At 47.1% G+C, this 21,557-nt stretch overlaps 1 protein-coding gene across 2 annotated transcripts in view; it reads right to left on the reverse strand.

Annotated features, from left to right (window-relative positions):
- Window positions 1-1,100: 1,100 nt before the first annotated feature.
- The window catches only part of KANK4 (KN motif and ankyrin repeat domains 4), a 34,634-nt gene continuing 14,177 nt past the window's right edge, over window positions 1,101-21,557 (reverse strand). For both annotated transcript variants that reach the window (XM_060005587.1, XM_060005597.1), the window contains 5 exons: window positions 21,292-21,379; window positions 18,984-19,203; window positions 12,110-12,252; window positions 8,450-8,650; window positions 1,101-2,977 (listed from right to left, as the gene is read on the reverse strand). In XM_060005587.1, coding sequence (XP_059861570.1) covers window positions 2,873-2,977; window positions 8,450-8,650; window positions 12,110-12,252; window positions 18,984-19,203; window positions 21,292-21,379 — 757 coding nt within the window. In that variant the 3' untranslated portion in view covers window positions 1,101-2,872. The remainder of the gene's footprint in view (window positions 2,978-8,449; window positions 8,651-12,109; window positions 12,253-18,983; window positions 19,204-21,291; window positions 21,380-21,557) is intronic.

Below are 21,557 nucleotides of genomic sequence, written 5' to 3' on the forward strand. Positions count from 1 at the left end.
TCCTCACCTCTCAGTACTCTTCCTTTTCTGGCTAACATACACTAATCTTTACATTTTCAATTAGACCCCTCTTTCTCTAGAAGCCTCCCTTGACTTCCTAAGGCCCGCTCTAGTGCCCTTTATTGGTACCCCTGTAGTGTTCTAGGCTTCCTTCTCACATTCTGTTTCCCCAAGTAGATGAAGTGACCGTCTGAACTGTGTCACTATGATGTCTCTAATTCAAGCCCAGCACTTGCACACAGTGGGTACTCCAGAAATATTTGTGGAATAAACTATGTTGTCTGGTTTTATTCTTCACTATTAGCACATGTGTCCTGTCTTCCAAAGCAGATTGCAAGCTCCCATGCAGGCAGTGAAGGAAGCTAAAATACCTGTGGGTCTCCCCCCAGGCCTGAGCTTAATTCCTGTCTCCAGTGAGCCTGACTTATGTTGCTTGGAGGCTGTGCTGTCAGACACTTGATAAATGTATCAGACACTTGAACCTTGGCTTCAAGTCCTGGAAAGCCTGGGATTGGGATCATGGTAACCTTAGACACTGGTTTTCTAGAGGAAACCACAGCTGCTTTCCAAAAGCCAGCGCTGGGAACAGTGTCAGGCACAGGGCCGGTTTCAGCAGATTTTTGTGGAATGAATTCTAGAGCAGTGACAGTGACAGGGAGGCAGGTTGTGCTTGTTCATCTCACCATGCTCTGGGCTCAGACATTCCAATGGAATGGAATGGTTAAGTGATGAGATCATGTATTCACGTTCCAAACTCAACATGAAAAGAAATATTTAAAATCTCAGAAAGGGTGGAAAAGTCTTTCTCATAATGACTCAATGGCTTCAAACTCTAGGAAAACCAGTTTGCCTTCTCTGGTCAATAAGCAATTTTTTTATAGCTGGATTCGAATGAGATAATTATAAGAAATACGACCAAATAAAAGTTGCCACCCCAATATGAGATGCAGAAACAGACCCTAAATTGGCAACACAGGACACGGACCCCCTTACTGCTCTCTGCAGAAACACAATAGAAAATAAGACCCACATTGCAAATTCCCAAGATCTGAGAGCAGAGAAATGCAAAGAAACTTTGAGACAGAATATTGAGAGGCAGCATTTTAATATATAAATGATCAGGATGGGCCAGAGTCTTGCTACTGCACGTGTGGTGTGGCCCTGCAGCATCAGCATCCCCTGGGAACTGGTTAGAAATGTAGACTCTCCAGCCCCCTTCCCTCGCAGACTGACTGCGTCCCAACAAGCTCTCCAGGTGGTTTGTATGCACATCAAAGTCTGAGAAGCACCCGGCTAGAACGTTTATTAATGTGGGGTTCTGCTCTTAAAATGTGCTGTGAGGTCAAAATAAACTCATTTAAAGCATTTTAGATCATTATTTGCTGCATTCTCTCTGAGCAACACCATCACACATCACTGTCCTGCTCTGGGACTTAGAGCCTCTCTCATGAATCACAAAGTTGTACTGAAGTTTGCTGTGCCATTTCGGCAGACCGTCTTTATGGATTACAAATTGGATTCCAAAACTTCCGTCAGCTGTTCCTTGCCCAGCACCCCCAGGACAAAGGTTGTATGATGATCTCCATTTTTAGAGATGATGAAATGGGGCGCAGAGAGGTTCCATGGCTCACCCAAGGGGCACCAAGCAAATTGATATCTGAGTCAAATGAGAACTCAAGCTTTTGAGTTACCAGGGATAAGGCTCACCCAGCTTTGATGTCTTTCCTTTTTATACAAGAGAGACTTTTTTGCATAAGAGATTTTTAAGAAAGAACAAATTCATAGACAAAGCCATGCACATGTGGGCCCCTGGGATTGTGGAAGTTTAAGAACTAACTTTCCAGTAGACAGATATGTCAGTGCAGAGCGGGCCCTGCCCAGCCCAGCTTCCACATTCCTGCTGCAGGCTGACAAGTTCTGCAGCTAGGAGCCTCGGAAACCGCACAGCCACATGAGGGCTCACAGTCTGCTCATAAGGGGGAGGGGAAAGGAGCCAGGATTACCGTGAGTCCATGGGTACTGCTACAAAGGAACAGTAGTGGCTTCTGGATGATAAAAACCCATTCCAAGAAGTATGCTCAGTCTGATTCATTTGTTTCTTTCACAGATTCAGAAGAGCTGACGTAACTGAACTCTGCCTACATATATGTGGTGTGCTTCACTGGATTGGATAACTTCCTGATTAATTCCAATTTCCTAGAGCAAAGCAGAGCCACTTGGTGACTCGGAAATGGTCAAGACTGTATATCTGGCATTGATGCCAATGTGCTTCTTCCTACCTCGTCTGGGTTTCAGATTTCTCTGTCAACACCAACTAAACAAAGGCCCCAGAGGGGTTTGTCCAGTTTCACCTGCCTGCGTGGTGATTCTCCTAGGGTCCTACAGAGAATGACTGCCAGGGAAGCTGCTTAAATCCCACCCCTTCCCCACCCCCTTCTCTCTAGACATGCATATTCAATGGGATAGCTTCATATATAATTGATTATAAAACAGAAAGATGGCGCACTTTAAAATTCCACGTGAAAAGTATTGCTTGGCTACTGTGCTCCTGCCTGCCTGGTCTCTGCACGGTGCTACAAGATAGAGTCACAAGGAACTCGAGGCTGAAGATAGCTGGGATGTTTTAGCCAACACCAATGCACTTTGTACCTTGCACCCCTCTGCAGCCCGCAGTTTTGGGGCTTGGCCTAAGGCAAAAACTACAAAGCATCCTAACGAGCAGAATTATACAAGAGGAATGTATGTGCGTATTTGACATAGTTTCTTCTCTTGCGGGGCGGCCCCCTGGCTATGACCCGTGCCCTCTCCGAGGGCGAGGGAGGAGTCCAGAGAAGGCCCCTTCTGTTCCTTGCTGCCAGCTCTTCTGCAGCCCCTACGGTCCCAGGGACCTGCCCTGCTTCGCGTGGGCCCGTAGCAGCCCTGCAATTTCCACATGGGCGGGCGATTTCAGAACGATGGACAAAGCCGTTCGGCCAGCCTACAGGGGAGAAAGAAAAGGAAAAACAAATTTTTATCCCATTTGCCTCCCACCACAGAAAGGAAGGGTGACTTGGGAGAAAGGGGTACGCATGGGACATAGAAGTCTATTCCAAGCATTCACAGAGGAGAGGAGGAAACTCGAATGGCATGAGGATCAGAGAAATGGGCCCCCTTCCACGGAAACATCATTCACTCCTGGGAAATCTGTGCCAATGAAAATAAAGAAGTGTTGCTTGGTTTTTAATACATTTTTTAAAAAACTGGAAAACAGAGGAATGAAAACAACTCTTCCATTATTCCATTACACAGACCTAAATGAGAGTTAGGATTTCGGTAAGTTTCCCTCCAGTCTTTTCTCCTGTGCAAATGTGTTTTTTTTGTTTGTTTTTTTTTGTTTGTTTTTTTGTGGTACGCAGGCCTCTCACTGCTGTGGCCTCTCCCGTTGCGGAGCACAGGCTCCAGAAGCGCAGGCTCAGCGGCCATGGCTCACGGGCACAGCCGCTCCGCGGCATGTGGGATCTTCCCGGACCGGGGCATAAACCCGTGTCCCCTGCATCGGCAGGCGGACTCTCAACCACTGTGCCACCAGGGAAGCCCTGTTGTTGGTTTGTAAATAGAGGAATGATAATGTATATCAATTCTGAATGTACTTTTATTTTTAACTCACCATGATATGCTCTAAGACTTTCCCTGCTCTTACATAGTCATCAGGACATAAAGGTTTTTCTTACTGGCTGTATAATATTCCATTATTTACTGAACTATTTTCCTTTTATTGGAGATTTAGGTTGTTTCCAAGTCTTCACCATGATAAACTTAGTGCAGAAAGCATCCTCCCATTCCTAACTATTTCCTAAGGACAAATTCTTTGAAGTGGGCTTGTAGCCCAGAAGGACACACTCATTTTTACTTCCCGATGCGTGATACCATGCTGCTTTTCTCACCATGGCTGCTGTGCAAGAAGCTTCCCATTCTGCTCTCTAAACAAGCTGCAAACACAGCAGCTCTCAGAGGAAGCACCAACCATTCTCTACCCAGAGATGAGGGGAAGGACCGCCATGATGCAGTGGACGCTGAGCTCCGAGGGCTCAATCCCGAACCCAGAATTCTGACATCTAAACAGCTCTGAAAACCACTTTTTTGGCAACTCATTTTGAGGCAAAACGTGAGGTTATCTCGGTCCTTACTTAGCTCATTTAAGTATCAATACTTTTACATTTTGCTGTATAAACATGAATGGGTTTGACACATGGGGGCCACCCAAGACCCCGCTAGAGTGTTCTCCGCTCTACTGCAGATGGGGAAAATTACTTTCTAAAATGTGGAAACTCCAAAGAAGCAGGTGGGAAGTGTTCACGCTCAGCTAAAAACCCTTCAGTCTCTTCTCTGTGCTCCAGGATGGAGTCCAGCTGCCATCGGGGCTCCACACACATGTAAATAACTATAATGTATGGCCAAAGGCCAAACAAGCCAGCAAAGGAACAGAGTGAGCTCAAGGGACGGGATGACCACCCTGTGTATATGGGGGGAGGGCAGGGGGTGGGGAGAGGAAGGAAGTGGCATTTCAGCAGACAGGCTTCACAAAACAGATGAAGTTCTTGCCCTGAAAAGGCCCCATGATTCTTTGTACCCGCCTTTTACCCGTCTTTGTAAGTTGGTATTTGTGGGGTTATTTGATAAATCTCAGTGTCCACAAGGTCAGACACTGGATCTGGCCTGTTCTGCTGGCCTAGCCCCTGGCTCCGTGCCTGTAGTCTGGTCAGCCCTCAATAAGCACTGTTGAAAGAGGGAATGCTGGATGATAACAGAGTATTCATTTCAAGTTGATGAAGAACCTGAGCCCCTAAATCTTAATGAGTATGTTCTCAGATTGGCCAAGTCTGGAAGAAAGCAAAGATTTTCCACAGAAGATTCTTGCGAAAGCCCCACCGGAGGGGCCTGGGTTTATTTAGGCCTGTCCCCTGCTGCACTTTGTCAACCCTGACGCTCCACGTAAACAAGGAGACAGTGTGATTAACGTTATTATGGGAAAGAGCCACAGGGCCAGTCCCAGGGGACATTGCACCCTTGAACAGGGCCCACCTGGAGATGACAGCCTGCATCTGTGGGCTCTTCAACTACACACGTGGAAAGCGGGGGGCGCCATTCATTTCAGAAAGTGTGGCCAGAGAGACCACCTAGGGAGGGTGTGCCCCCGAGATGCTTCTGCCCGAGCCCTGGGAACAAGCCCTCGGCCCGCGGCTCCGGTGGAAGCCAAGCACGGCAAGTCCCTGCTCGGCAACACTGCAGGCCCGGAGAGCCCGAAGGGGTCAGGCAGCCAGCACACCTTGTGTGTGAGGGTGTGTGTGTGTGTGTGTGTGTGTGTGTGTGTGTGTGTGTGTGTGGTAGGGGGTTATCTCTCAATATGACAAAAACTCACCAAGAAGCCACCACATATCAGGCAAAGATGCGCAAGGCATAGTCTATGCCTTCAAGAAGCTTTCGCTTTGACTCATGCTTTGGAGTCACTGCCCAAACAAGTCCTTCAGAGGGTAAGCCTTGGGGGCCAGGGATCAGGTCTCACCACCACCTCCTCGTTCCCGTCACTCTGGGGGTCCCAATAGGCTGGGTGACCAATTTCCCGAATTACCTTCTAAACGTGGGGAAGGTGCCTTGCGGGCTGCTCTGGGGGTTCTGCATTTATAGCAACCTTTACATGTTGGTAGGATGAGAGAAACCAATTTCAGGACATGACTTCTCTTTCGGTTTTCCAAGGGAGCACCTAAGTCTCCATAGGAAAGTGAACGCTGAAACGAGACGGTGATCATGATAAGGGCTGGACTCCACCCTTCAATGCAAAGCTGGAGGCACAGGGCTGGGTGCTTGCCAAGACCCAGTCATCGGTCCCCATCTCCCACTGAAACTTTTCACCCAAGTCACCTTGGGAAATTTGGGTGTAACTCCTGAGTCAACTCTGTTCCCAGCAGGCAGCAGGTGATTGGGCCGTGAGCAAGGTCTAGAAACTTCTGTGGGCCTGCCACCTGTATCGCTTGGGCACCCCTGTGCTCACTGGGCATCCCCTAACGCTCTCCACCTTCCCCTAAGACAGGCTTCCGCTACCATCTCCGGTTTAGCTGCCTAGTACCTTCTTCTCAGGCTGCCCCAAACTGCAACCAGCCTGTCCTCAACCTCCAGCACTTCACTGGGACAGCATTTCATCCCACCTGGATTTCAGCACTCACCTATACCAGGGTTTCTCAGCGGAGGCACTACTGCCATGTTGGGCCAGATGATCTGTAATTCTTCACTGTTCCTGTACTCTGTAGGATGTTTAGCAGCTACCCCGGCCTCTACCCACTAGATGCCAGGACTGCCCCACACACATACTTATGACAGATAAAGATGTCTCCAGACACTGCTGAATCTCCCCTAGAGGGCGCAATCACTCCCAGATGGGAGTACTTCTCCCTTTGGGCTCCAGCCTCCTCTGAATGGCTCCTCTAACTCCAGACCTTCATCCTCCCTACTCCCTCCAGACACTGCCTGCAAATGCCCAGGTCCCTACTCATTCACGTGGTGGCTGCCTCGTATTTGCTGTTGTGGTTCACCTATTCCCAACAATAACAGTTGCCATCAACTGAGTATCTCCTAGATGTCACACAGGGGCTTTACAAATGTACCGTATTGAGGTCTGGTCTATTACTATCCTCATTTACAGACGAGCATGCAGAGGCTCAGAATGGTTAAGTGACCTGCCCAAAGGCACACAGTCACAGAACGCTGTTTCAAACTCATGAGTGTTTCATTCTAAAGTCCATGCTTCTAGACGCAAGAGAGAAGAGATATGGGAACACATGTATATGTATAACTGATTAAAAAATAAAATAAAATAAAAAGTTAAAAAAAAAATAAAGTCCATGCTTCTAACAATCACTTGATCTGTCCAAAGTTCAACAGAGCCCTACCTCCACCTACTGAAAGCAGCTACTGAGCTCTCTAATCTGTGGCGGGAGACTCAGTCTCACTGCCTGATGACCCCCACTAACCAGGGACTTCCAAAGCTCCTGCCCCCATCCCACAGGCCTGTCCTCTCAGGCCTCCCCTGGCCAATTGCACTGCTCACTCCTAAGAGGGCCCTGGGTCTGTCCCAGATTAAGGGGCCACCTCCTTCTGCCCCAGGGTGACCCTGCAGGGAGCGCATTAACATAGAGCCTTTATATGACTGTATCACATTTGGAAAAGGAGGCTCTTACTTCCGGAGCCCACCACTGTTCCCACAAGCATTTCAAGAGGGTCTGTGCTCTCTAATGATCACGGAAATGGCTTTGGGCAGAGCTGGAGTTCGTGGGACCTGAAGATACTGGGCCTGGGTGCCGGCTGCCTGGGTGCGGTACAAGGGACCCAGCAGCTTCAATCAGTGATGGGACAGTGGCAGGGCGTTTTCAGATGTGGCTTGGTAAGAGGGGCTGTCCCTGGGCGGGGAGGGGCCCCTCTTTCCCCCTCAGGCCTTTGTTCCTTTTGAAATGTGGATGTTAAGAAAGTACAGAGAAGTCTGTTTGAAGCTTTAAATTACAGTGTCAGCATTAAGTCAGACCTGGGCTCGAATTCTTGCTTCAAGAATCAGCAGCTTGTGACCTTATGACGGCTGTATAAACGCTCTAGGCCTCTGCTTCCTTATCAATACAAAACGGGGACGGCAGTATCTACCTCCCTGGATTACTGAGAGGATTCGTGAGGTAATGCATGGAAAGAGTTAGTTCCTGTGAGTGTTCTTAGGAGTTTGATGGAGCTGGTTCCACTAGCTGTGTGATCTTGGGTATGTTACTTAACCACTCAGGGCCTCCGTTCCCCCATGAGCAACAGAGTCAATCTAATAGGATTGTTGCGGGATTTAAACTAGAGAGTCCGTGGTAACTGCTTGGTACAGTACCTGGCACCAAGCCAGCATGTGATACAGGTTAGCTTTTATAACTATTGTTATCTCATCACTGTCACCACCACGACCACCACCATCATCACCATCATCATCATCAACGCCGTCGCCTCACAAGAAGCATGTATCTGGCAATGCAACTTCAAGCAGGGTGGCTTGATGAAATGGGCCACTCTGTAAGGTAGGTCACTGTCCAAGAGTGGACACAATTTGTACTTGGTTCCTTCATCCCGCCTTTGGGAGCCCCATGGACAGCATAGCCTCCCTACTCAAGCTGCCGCCTCAAAAGCCCATATGCTGCCATGACCAGATGCGGTTCAGGGTCAAGACCAGGCCTGAGCGCAATCCCTCAGCATGGTGTGAAAGGCTAGGGTTTGGGGTTTCTCAGCTCCAAGTCTCCCAGCATTTACATGGGTCATCTCATTTAAATCCAACAACGGCCTTATGAAGTCAATTCTGTTCCTAGTGCCATATGGTCCCTTGAATTTTGCCGGCTGGCAAGGTACTTTTCAGGAAGGGAAGTGGAACACCCACTTGTTAATTGCCTATAAGTCTCACCTTGTCAGTCAGGCTGCTGTCACAGGCCGGGTGTGCCAGGAGCAGCCGGACCATGTCGACGTTGCAATGGCGACAGGCCAGCATAAGGGCTGACGATCCATCATGGTCCTGGAGGTTGACATCTGCCTGGCAGCTCAGTAGCGCTTGGACCATGTCCTCCCGGTCGTGGCTGACTCCCAGCATCAGCGCAGTCTGGCCTCCCTGCACACAGAGAGCAGGGGCGTGGTGAGGCTGGGGCTGATGGGAAGGACCCCCTCCGCAGCCTGGGTGTAGTCAGGAGAGACTTCTCTGGAAAATGACAGTTGACCTGAATCTCTGTGGTAAGGGACACGTCGTCCTTGGCCTGGTAAATTTCTACTCCTCTTCCAAGACACGAGTCAAATGCTGCATCCTCTCTAAAGCCCTCTACTAACACCCCAGGCACAGGGTTCATAACACAGCATTTACCACTTGGCATTTCAACCGGTCAACCTGTCTCTTTCTCATAGACTGTGACATCTTTGATGGCAGGAGCTAAGTCTTTTTCATCTCTGTCTCTCCAGTGCCTAGCACCAAGTACATGCTGATAAGTGCTGAATGATGGAATAACTGAAGGGTTGAATACTTCAGGACCATGGCTTCTGACTCCCCGCCCCAGCCTAACTTCCTACAGGAAGTCTTGGGCTGCTCTGAACACCTCTGGTATTTTCAGTTGAATGATACCCAGAAGCCTCTTTTCTCAAGAAGCTCTCTGTTTACATGGTCCTGTGGTCATTTCTAATTCACAGCCATTGACAACAATCTTTCACAACCCTGTAATCATCAATGCACATGGCAACGGATTAGAGTCAGAAAGTAAGACCAAGATCTGGTTCTGCTGTTTCCTACTGCGTGACCCTGGCCACGTCCCTTCGTGTCCCTGAACCTTGGTCTTTCTTTCTTAAAAATTAATATAATTATGATCCATCCTGTATACCTCACAGGGCTTTTGTGAAAATCAAATGAGATAAAGGGTATAAATATAAAAATGTGTGGCAGTAACTTTTCTGATTACAAATTGATCATCATTTTTCCTGGATTTTCCTGTATATACATAGTCCTCTTATGCGACTTGATTATATATTTTGCCCTCGTGGTTCTCTCCTGGGTTCCAGGCAGCTCAGGCATGTCTCTCTGACTGTCAGGCTTTGTAGGGATGTGAGAAGAGGTAAGGACTGGTTTCTTTCCTCTCAGATCCCCTGTGGCTCTGAACACAGTGTCTTACACGTAAAATATGTTGGCTGATGAGTTCACTGATTAAAGCTCCGATCTGCAGTCACTGATGGATTATGCTTCCCTGCCCGGAAGGCTGGGGCTTAGAGAAAAGAAAGGGGGTTGCAATCAGAAAAATCCTGGCTTTGCCGCATTCTGTACTTATGTGAATCTGGACGAGTTCACCTCTCGGTGACTCTTCCTGATCTGGTAAAGCAGGAATGCTTAACGACATTACCTCCCTTCTGGGGCTGGTGTGAGGCCTGAGCGCGGCACAGATGCTGTGTACATGTCAGCTATTATTGCATTTAGGAGCATTAGAGATGAGGTCTGACCATCGCCTGGGATGTGTGAATGCATCGTTAGGTGTCCTGGTTCCCCATTTCTCTGGAACCCAGACAGATCTTTCCAGAGAAGCTTGTTTGCTCTTTGGTTTGCTTATGCTCAGCCCTGAGGTAATGCTTGTTTACTGCACTAACCAGACCATAGGTTTCCCTCCAGACCCCTCTCTTTGAGTGGTATTAAAGCCAGATGACATATGCAGATGTCTTCCTGTCTGCCTCCTGCCTGACTTGGGGCCCCCTCCCTCCTGGTCTGGCTCCATACAATTTAATTCAACCACCATTTACAGATCACTGCTATGGCCCGGTGCAGCGCTGACCCTGGAGATACAGAGAGAAATAAGTAGTTTAGCCCGGGAGACTCCTGGCCTCCCAGCTCACTCCTATTTAACCTGGTACCTGCAGTTCCCCTCATACGTAAAGCCCCAGAGGGTGCTGAAGGGTGCAGCTGCACTATGAATTCCCATCCCTCCCTTGGTGACCTGGGATGGGTCCCTTACTCTCCTAGAGCATTGGTTTCTCCTGTATAAGAAGGGCATGGATTTTGATCATTAGTGAGCACTCCCCCTTCAAGAGGACCAATTTAGAAAAAAAAGATTTGATATGTTTCTGGAAAACATATTATTTAAAATGAAAACAGCTTTACTGAGTCCTATGGAGTAGGTGGGTGAAGATACTTTGAAAACTAGAGAGTAAGCTACAAATGTCTGTTTCTTGCCACCAATAGAATTGCTAGTATGTGACATGTGCAAAGAGACTTTGCCATCAGGTTAGGCTACTGTCTGCAATCACTTTGGGGTCGGGGTGGTGAGCAGAGTTAAACAGGTGGTTGGGAGACAATTTTCTATTTTCTATGGGTCTCTTGGCTTTCTGCATATTTAGTGAGTCAGGCAATATGTGACCTTTTGTTCTAGACTATCTTTTTAAGGGTGAATGTACAATGAACAGCGTTGGAACTTAGAGACATTGTCCCCTCCAGAACAGAGGGCAGACACGCTTACTATCCAGTATGAAAGATTCAGGTTCCCTAAGCTCAGGGTTCTTCCCCAGTAACACAATCTACTCTGTGTGCAGGGATCCGGCCCTCCTCACACCGCCCTGTGCGAAGTGGGAATTGGGACTTGGGGAACTGGTATAAATACCAATGCTCTGACTACTGTTACTGCTGTGAGTAACACACTGTCCTTTGTCTCTTGCACAAGAGTCCTGGGTCATCTGCCAGCATCCACGACACATGTTAGCTTTAAGGTAGAGTAAAATCTCAGACCCTTTACACTTCTTTTTTTTTTTTTTTTTTGCCGTACGCGGGCCTCTCACTGTTGTGGCCTCTCCCGTTGCAGATCACAGACTCCGGACGTGCCGCTCAGCGGTGGCCATGGCTCACGGGCCCAGCCGCTCCACAGCCATGTGGGATCCTCCCGGACCGGGGCACGAACCCGTGTCCCCTGCATTGGCAGGCGAACTCTCAACCACTGCGCCACCAGGGAAGCCCCCTTTACACTTCTTGAGAGTTAGGCTACACTGATGATCACTCTGGGGGGAAATGGAGAGTGGAATGCACTCTGCTTGTTCTTCTATTGGTCAAAGATGGGTAAGTGGCCTTTCGAGGAATGCCCACTGTTCCATATGGAGCTTTGTCTACTGGCTAAGGGCCACACCCCTACTCTGTGTTCTCAAGTAGAAGGGCCCAGAAGGTGAACAGAGACATCCCAACCCTCTGGACTGCTTTGTAATTTATGATCGAGGTGGATCTCCTGCAGGGGCTTTCTAGAGCACAACTAGCAAACGCCTTCTCAAGGTGCTAACTGCGGAACATTCGGTTTGAGGAGTCAGACCCAGATGGAATTTGCCCAGTTTCAGACGGGGACATAGATTACAAGCTCATGACCTCTGTCCCAGCCTGTCTGGGTCTCAGGAGGCTCTGAGGAAACTGAATGTCCAGTCTTTGGACAGATGCCATTTGGAGGGCCCAGACTTCTCGGGTTAAAAACTCTACATGGATCTTCATGGAGTTTCTCACCCCAGTGGCAGAATAAAACTGGGAGGTGCCCGTGTTCATTAAAGAGGAGATCATGTTCACACCTCCTACCTGAGTAGCTTGGATGTTCACATCTCCTTCTCGTAAGAGTTTCCAGACAACAGCCATGTCTTCATCGGTCTCTGCAGAAGCCAGGGGAGTGATCATCACGGCGGTGTAGCCAGCTTTGTTCTGATGGTCCACGTTGCAGACGCCTGCAAGAGAAACACCGAAGCTGGAACAGCTCCCGAGAGGCTGGAAGCCAGGCTTTAGCCTGTTCAACAGGATGCTGCCAGCTGGTTGAAGGGCCACAGGATAGAGCAATCCTTTCCCAGTGGTGGAATCTATGTTCTACATTTTTTAACAGCCTTTAACAGTGGCCACTTTTCTTTACAAGTTTTCTGAGGATACCCAGCAAGAAAGGTCCACAGGAGAGTCAGAGGTGGCCAAGGGGGCCAATGACCTTGACTTTATTTCCTAAAGTGGAGGACAAACATTATTCCTATTTTACAGATGAGGACCCTGAAAGTCAGTGAAGTAATATCAACTGCCCAAGTGAAGGAGAAGTGAGACCAGGACTCAGGTCTATCCGGCGCTAGAGCCCATCACTCACATGGCCTCACGTCACCCACAGGTGTGTATTTCAGGTCTGGTTCTATGTCTATGTGTAACTCTTAAGCAGCTGTCTATGGTTGTAGGTCTTTTCAAAGGCTAGTGATATCTTGTGCAATGGACCAGGGGACATGAAAAACACCCCAGGATAAACATGGGAAATCTTCCGGGAACAACCATTTTCATTTGAAAAGCAGAGTGGAAAATAAAACACTCCACAAATTTTTATATTAAAGCAATTAAGAATATACATTTCATAATAGAATGAAAAACTGGCATATTTTTAAGATGAAGTATTAAATGAGAACTCAAAAGAAATTTCTGCTTTGTAACCCTGGGGATATGCATTCATATCCCTTCCCACCAAAGGAGACATAGGAGGTCTTCAGCCTGTTATCTGTTGTCTGAAGGCTCCCACTTCATAAGGGTGGTACAGTGTGGAAAACCAAATCTTCCCTGTACTGTTGCTCATGCAAAAAATCTACGTGTCTCTTTGGGACAATAATAAAACAATCTCAGTAAGACAAGTCTGAGATTTTCTTAGCATTTCTTCTGTAAAATGGGGATAATAACAGGACCTATAAGGTTACTGTGAAAGTTAATGAGTTAATGTATTAAAAGCACTTAGAACAGTGCCTAGCACATAATAAACACTCAATAAGTGTTAGCTGTTATTACTATTATTGTCCAGAAGGTTATTCTTGTCTTTATATCCTTGCTACTTGCTCTTGAAGACTTAGAGCTTCATTGTAACAAATCTGGTTTACGACAAAATGTCAGGATTACTTATAAGTTCTGTGCAAGGCCTTATCTTTGATAAAGGAGGTAGGAATGTACAGTGGAGAAAGGACAGCCTCTTCAATAAGTGGTGCTGGGAAAACTGGACAGGTACATACAAAAGTATGAGATTAGATCACTCCCTAACACCATACACAAAAATAAGCTCAAAATGGATTAAAGACCTAAATGTAAGGCCAGAAACTATCAAACTCTTAGAGGAAAACATAGGCAGAGCACTCTATGATATAAATCACAGCAAGATCCTTTCTGACCCACCTTCTAGAGTAATGGAAATAAAAACAAAAATAAACAAATGAGACCTAATGAAACTTCAAAGCTTTTGCACAGCAAAGGAAACCATAAACAAGACCAAAAGACAACCCTCAGAATGGGAGAAAATATTTGCAAATGAAGCAACTGACAAAGGATTAATCTTCAAAATTTATAAGCAGCTCATGCAGCTCAATAAGAAAAAAACAAACAACCCAATCCAAAAATGGGCAGAAGACCTAAACAGACATTTCTCCAAAGAAGATATACAGATTGCCAACAAACACATGAAAGGATACTCAACATCACTCGTCATTAGAGAAATGCAAATCAAAACTACAATGAGATATCATCTCACACCAGTCAGAATGGCCATCATCAAAAAATCTAGAAACAATAAATGCTGGAGAGGGTGTGGAGAAAAGGAACACTCTTGCACTGCTGATGGGAATGTGAATTGGTACAGCCACTATGGAGAACGGTATGGAGGTTCCTTAAAAAACTACAAATAGAACTACCATATGACCCAGCAATCCCACTACCGGGCATATACCCTGAGTAAACCATAATTCAAAAAGAGTCATGTACCAAAATGTTCATTGCAGCTCTATTTACAATAGCCAGGAGATGGAAACAACCTAAGTGCCCATCATTGGATGAATGGATAAAGAAGATGTGGCACATATATACAATGGAGTATTACTCAGCCATAAAAAGAAATGAAATTGAGCTATTTGTAATGAGGTGGATGGACCTAGAGTCTGTCATACAGAGTGAAGTAAGTCAGAAAGAGAAAGACAAATACCGTATGCTAACACATATATATATGGAATTTAAGAAAAAAGAAAAATGTCATGAAGAACCTAGGGGTAAGACAGGAATAAAGACACAGACCTACTAGAGAATGGACTTGAGGATATGGGGAAGGGGAAGGGTAAGCTGTGACAAAATGAGAGAGTGGCATGGACATATATACACTACCAAACGTAAAATAGATAGCTAGTGGGAAGCAGCCACATAGCACAGGGAGATCAGCTCGGTGCTTTGTGACCACCTAGAGGGGTGGGATACGGAGGGTGGGAGGGAGGGAGACGCAAGAGGGAAGAGATATGGGAACATATGTATATGTATAACTGATTCACTTTGTTATAAAGCAGAAACTAACACACCATTGTAAAGCAATTATACTCCAATAAAGATGTAAAAAAAAAAAAAAAGTTCTGTGCAAGGGAAAAAAACCCCAACAATATTTGTTTGACATTCCCTCCACTCCATCCCAAACAATTTTTCAGAAATGTGTCATAGTGAACCAGAATGCCAATGGATACAGTTGGGCTCAGGTATCAGCAATTTCCTCGCCTGAAGCCTCTCTGACCACTGTCATGACAAGCTGGGCTATGAAAGCCGAATAATAACTCCATGCATCGCCTCACAACTCTGTTCTGATAAAGACGGGAATATCTGCGTTGCCACCTTAATGACTTTAAAATTTTTACCCCGTGACTATTTTATGTTTGCTTTTAAGATGCATAAATGAGCCTCAGGTTATGATTCTCTATACTCTCTTCAGAAACGTGACCTATAACTCAGTAGAGTGAGAACTAACTCCTACCCAGGGGCTCTGAAAAGGGGCTGAGGACCCCTGGCTTTCACAGCGGATGTTTCTGAGCAGCTCCAGGGAGCAAACCAACCTCCCCGGAGGCGAGGAGAAGGCTCTTGACTGAACATCCTCCAACTCGGCCAGCTTCCTCTTCTGCAGAGGCGTCCTGGCGAAATAGAGGACGGATCACAACGGACTAAAGGGGTGGAGGTGCACCCATGGCTCTCTTCTCAATAATGATGAGTCACTTCTGTGCAGCCCTTTACAGTTTGTAATGTGCTTTCCAGATGCTTCACAAATGGCTGGGAAGGGAGCCCAGTTTGGAGTGGGACAGATCTGCCCTCCTCAACACCCCGACTACAGTGAGGGAAAGGAATGGCGCTTTCAGACCGTCTCCCCAGCCCCCTTCGTTCTTTATGCTTGCGGCTGTTGTGCTATTTCAGCATGTTAAAGGGGAAAGTTTCCAAACCACTTTAGGGTTGATGAGTATTGACTGGACCTCAGACAACATCAGCAGAAATTTATAACAAACAAATCAAAGGTTGTCTGTTCTCCAGCCTGGCCTGGCTCAGCCAGAGGACTTCTAACAGGCTGCAAGCCTGTGCGCTACTTAGAGAAGAAGGTGCTACATTATGGTTCTTTAGAGTTTTTGTGCACATAATAGGTGCGCCTAAGGTCTCACAGTGCCCCTGGAACCTAGCTTCGGGTAGTAGAAAAATGCCCAGGTTGGGAGGGTGACAGATCATGGTTAGAATTCTGGCTTAGTTACCTACTGGCTCTGTGACCTTGACCACAGAACTTGACCTCTCTGAGCCTCAGTTGTCTCACTTGGAAAATGCATTAAATATCTGCTTCACAATCCCCGCAAGGACTGCATATGGCCGTATTGCACTGTGTCTGGGCTGGGGAAGGCACTCAACAAACAGTAGGTGGTGTTGTTATTCACCTTCTATAATGAAAGGCCCTAACACTGAACACAGTAAATGCAACCCAGAGGCATGCTCCTTTAATGATGTGCCTTTCTCAACAGAGCTACCATTTTTAGGGTATCCATGAATCCCTGAAGAATGTTAGAATTGTAACTTCGTCTTCCTCTGATGATGCAGAAAGAACTTCAGGCTGTCATTATGTACGTCACCTTTCCATGCAGGTAAGGAGCCTCAAGGCTGCTTAATGGAATTTTGGAGAATGAAACTTTAATGGAATTTAACCTAGCTCCCAGGAATCATCCGTCCACTCGTTCACCTAACAGATATTTTCACTCGACACCCACCATGAGCCAGGAACTGGTCTAGGTGCTGGGGATACTGAAAGGAAGGGGACAGACAAGAGCCTCCCTCAGGTTAACTGCGTTCTGTTAGACTTAGAGAGAAGTGACAAGCAAAGGTCACCTGAAGAAGAACTTGGTGTACTGCTAGAGGGAGATGCGACAGCCACTTCAGACGGATCACCAAGAAGCCTTCTGCGGTGCCGTCTGAGCTGTGACTTGAATGATGAGAAGAAGCCAGTTATGAGAATAGTTTCAGGGAAAAGGATCCAGATGGAAAGAAAATGCAAACGTCCTAAGGAGGGAATGAGCGTGGTGAGTTTGAGGCCCACACGTGGCTGGAGTGGAGGGAAGGAGGGTGCATGGTGGTGGCAGAGAGAGCAAAGGCAGGCAGGCCCAGGCCATCTGGGATTCCTGAAGGCCAAGAGCAAGGGGAAGCCGTGGGAGGGATTTAAGCGGGGTCGGTGGGGGGGGGAGGACAAGATACAGGTTGGGGGAAAGCTGTTGGATCCAAACTTCAGACTTCCTGATGCCTGTTTAAACTCCCCCTCCAACTTCCTAAGTAAGGGTGTACTGTTCTAGCATGCGCTCTAATTCCTGGTTGCCACAGTATCGACTTCAAATCCCAGCAACACACTTAGTCGTTGCGTGATCTAGAGCAAGTATGTTGACTTTTCGGAGTGTCACTTTCATCACCTGTAAAACAGGAATAATCTTCCTAATAACAGGATCGTTATGACGATTAAATGACATCTCAGGTGTCAGGTGCTTAGCAGAGGACCTAATCCGTGTAGATCATTTGCGGTTTTATACCTCTTGTAGGTACCCTCCTAGATATCCCTCATACAGCCCTCCTAAGCTCACTGATGACATTCGACTGGGACCCACACACCTTCAGTCGGTCCCATCCCCCGCCTGTCCACACTGGCACTCCTAGGCTGCTTGGTGTTGTCACACGCTCTGCAGAAAGTCCACTCTAAGCCCTGTGAGGTGGTCTCAGCAGACATAGAGTTCTTTGTTTGACTATTAACCACCCTTTCCAGCCCCTAAGACGAGCAAGACGATTTGCAATGATTCTCCACCAGAGGGAAGAGTCTTCCCTTCCTCCAGACTTCCAACAACTAAGAACCTAATGTTCACTTCCCTTCTCTCCTCCTCAAATCCCTCTGGACCTTCACCCACTCTCCCTTCCTTTTGCTTCCATCTCGGAGGAATAAATATCCCAGCAGCTTGCCTATGCTGACCTCGTCTGCCTCTGCTGTGGATTCCAGGTTTTTCCAGCTTCTCGAAAACCTTGCTCCATCAAGCATCTTCTCTCCTTTGTATCTTTAATCTCTCTCTCTCTCTCTTTGTCTCTCTCTGTCTGCCCCTTTCTCTGTCTGCCCCTTTCTCTGTCTCTGTCTCTCTCTGTCTCTCTCTGTCTCTCTCTCTCTCAGATTCTTCTTCTCAGCCAACAGACATATTCAGGTCTCCTCCATCCCCATTCACTCAAAAATAACTCTCCCCATCCTCTCCTGCTTCCTCCAGCTATCGTGCTACATCACTGCCTTCCCTAGCCCATGAACGTCACTCCTTTCACTTCTGAAATCTGGTTTCCTCCCAACAGGCCCCTGAAACAATTGTTTCCGAAGTCATCAGTGACCCCTTCCCAAATCTGCCAACCAACCCCAGGCATCATCCTTCAGGGACACTACAGTACAGTATTTGACCCAGTGGACAATCTTCTTTCTTCCTGACATTTTCTTCTTCAATGGCCTGGGACTTTTCTCTGTCTGCCAGAACCTACACGCCGCAGTGCACATTTCCTGCTCTCTAAACGGTATTATCTCACTTCTTTTGAGCCCTGAAATCCCATTCTGCACCTCTCTCTGGTGAGCCATCATGCCGTCCATCCTGACTGTCAGGCTGTAAGCTCCTGGGGAGGAGGACTCACGTCTAGCTCACCTTTGCATCTCTGGTGGTAGTCAGTATGGACCTCATACGTAGTTCACAAATATCTGATGAAGGGTGAATGAATCAAATAGAGTCAAACTGATCAAATGGAGCCGTGACTCTTGTTACAAAGTACTTATGAAGACGGAAAATGGGACCTTTCCTAGAGGCAGTGTGGTATAGACCTGGAGCTGGACAAACTGAACATGAAGTGCGACTCTACCACTTCCCAGCATTGTGACCTGAGCAAGTTTTATAACTCTCTCAGCCTCAGTTTCCTCAACTGTAACATGAGAACAATAATACCTACATGACAAGAGTGTTGTGAAGAATAAATGACATAATAAAGGAAAAAATGGTCTAGCCCAGCTCCTAGAACACAGGACGAACTCAGAACAGTGAAGAATCCCCTCCTGGAAAGAAGTGGGAACAAGAAGTGCCTGTCACAGAGGGACCCAGGCGGCACAGATGCAGCCATTTCTGACCTGTTTCCAGCAGCAGCCTCACGATGGAGAAGCTGGAGTGGGATACGCTGTAGTGAAGAGCTGTGTTGCCATTGCCATCAGCCAGGTTGACAAGCAGCTTTAGCAAGTGTGGGGAGTGAGGCTGGACCCCGCGGAGGTAGGTGGCCACCACAGCAGGGCTGGATGACTTCCGGCTGGAGACCCGGAACCACTCTTGACTGATGGTATTTAAGCTCTGCTTCTGAAAGATCAACAGATTCCAGTTCCAGGAGGTTACCTACCTGGGTGCTCCAGCTGGGGTGTTAATTTCCACTAGGAAAGGTCAGCTTAGGATGCTTCCACTTCTATCCCTTCAGCTCCCTCCAAATCTCCGTGTGATTAACTCCTAGAGGGCTCAGAGCTAGTGGGGTCCCCATGCAGCAGCATACTTTGAACCCGTGGGATCGGTCCCACATATGAGGTAGACAGGAGGATTGGGAGAGCAACACAGTAGCCAGTAACACAGCACATTACTCGGGGACAGTTTGAGTCTACTGTACGTTTCGATCACATCCCCCATATGCACAGGATAACCATGACCCCCTCTTTCACGCATCTACACCAGCCTATGTGACCCTAGCCCAGACTCCACCAGGGCATGTGCATGTTTTTAACAGGCATAGCTGGAAAGTCACAACATCTTACTACTGGGAAAAATGCACACTGAAAGCTAAGACGAACAACATGCCCAATTTATGCTTGAAGTAAAACCCAAACAGATGTGCTTGAATTATTTTTGGCTTTTAAGTTTTGCGAGGACCTTCAGAGAAGATGGTGTAACGATCCGTGGCAGGACCGCACCGTCTGCAGTGTTCAGCTCCTTTATAACCATGAACGCAAACGATCCCAACTCTGCATGTGACATGACCTAAGTGTTTCAAATGGAACCTGACTAGATTATTTTTCTAAAGGGGAGGAGAAACGATGAGGCTGTGACTATTAGAGATGATTCCATATTCATTCTGGAAAGGGCACTGAATTAGAAGTCACTACACCCTAGGGGCCAGGCATAAGTCCTGGCTCAGCTGTGCGACCTTGGAAGTCCTGTAACCTTTCTGAATCTTTCCTGTCTGGTCTATAAAATGGCAGTGAAAAAACGGCTGGGTCCCTAACTTCCCATGCTCTACAGAGTGAGGTCCTTGCACAACCAGCTTTGTCTCTAAGGTGGAGAGGGGGTGTCCTGTGCTTTGATCCTAAAGTGGGTGTGATGTCAGGTTTGTATGTCCTCCGATCGATCTTCTAGGCAGAAACAGCGGAAACTTTTGTGGCTGAAACACTTCTTATATATCAGAATATCTCCTTTACCCATGGAGTCTTCAGGAGAATCTGGAGAAAGTTCCTAATATTAAGGAACATAGTGGTAGATTTTAAATGAAGATCTAAGAAACAACTTAGCTCTGTAACTCATTTAAGAATAAGAAGCAGGAGCTTTAATCAACATCCACCTCACATCTTGGTTCTTTAACAATCTGGGAACAAGTTATTTGCCAAATCAGCGAAGATAAAATACTCATGAAAATGGGCTAATCAATCGTTTTTACTCCTAAGGCTCTTCCGCAAAGGAGAACAAAATGGGCTTTAAAAATGCTTACAAGCTGTTACACGTTGGGTCTTATCAGTTGCTCTCACGACTTGGGAAAATGTGTCTGTGCCAGTACCTCTTGATTCCAGCAGAAACTAATCCTTACATGTTTAAATCTCCATGGTCCATGATGGTGTTAAGGAACAAACAGGTGTATTTTCTTGCTTTTGATCTCTTGACCCATAGATTCACTTTCAAGAAAAACAGTAAAGACTACAGAATGAAATGCCAGGGCTTGAGGGTAGTGGAGACATGCGGTCCACCACCTTCCTTTTATTAATGAGGAAAACACGGCCCTGAGCGTTGAACTGACTCACCCAATATCTCACCGCTATCTAGCGGTCCTGGGAATAGAACCACGGTTCCCATTCCACCCGCTCTTTTCCGCTCTTCTCACGGTTCTCTCAAACTGCAAGGCAATTTTGAGCCTAAGCCACAAAAGTTCTATGACACATTCAGGTTGGGACGCCTAATAACACTTGGTAAGTGCCTCTGCGCCGCAGACCTGGTTCCTGTGCACAGGCATGGGTTCCGCTTTCTCAGCAAAATCCATCACCTTGGGTAGCAGAGTTTGGGCAAATGAGAGAACAGCCAGCGGACAGGGACCCGTGCACACCCACACCGCTGCCTCAGGCACGGCACCCAAGTCACCCAGGTGAAACTTAAACAGTATAGTAATCTTTATATGATGATGAAAAATCAGAGTACCAAGAGCTGGTCAGTGGTCGTCCCGGTTTCTGGCAGATGTTGGCTCAATGCCCGGCATGCATTAAGGAATTCCTCTGAGGGTTTATATCTAAAGAAAAAAAAAATATATGTATGTATGTGTATATATATATATATATATATTATATCAGTCTCCATGTGGATAAAAAAAAAAGTCCCCTACCTTGACTTTCACTCTCATCTTTTACCTCTCAGCGACTCAAACACCCAAACTGGGCAACTTCCCAGGGTCAGGGGCATTCCTCAGA

This window comes from Delphinus delphis, chromosome 1, assembly GCF_949987515.2.
Source record: "Delphinus delphis chromosome 1, mDelDel1.2, whole genome shotgun sequence".
Classification (NCBI taxonomy): Eukaryota; Metazoa; Chordata; class Mammalia; order Artiodactyla; family Delphinidae; genus Delphinus; species Delphinus delphis.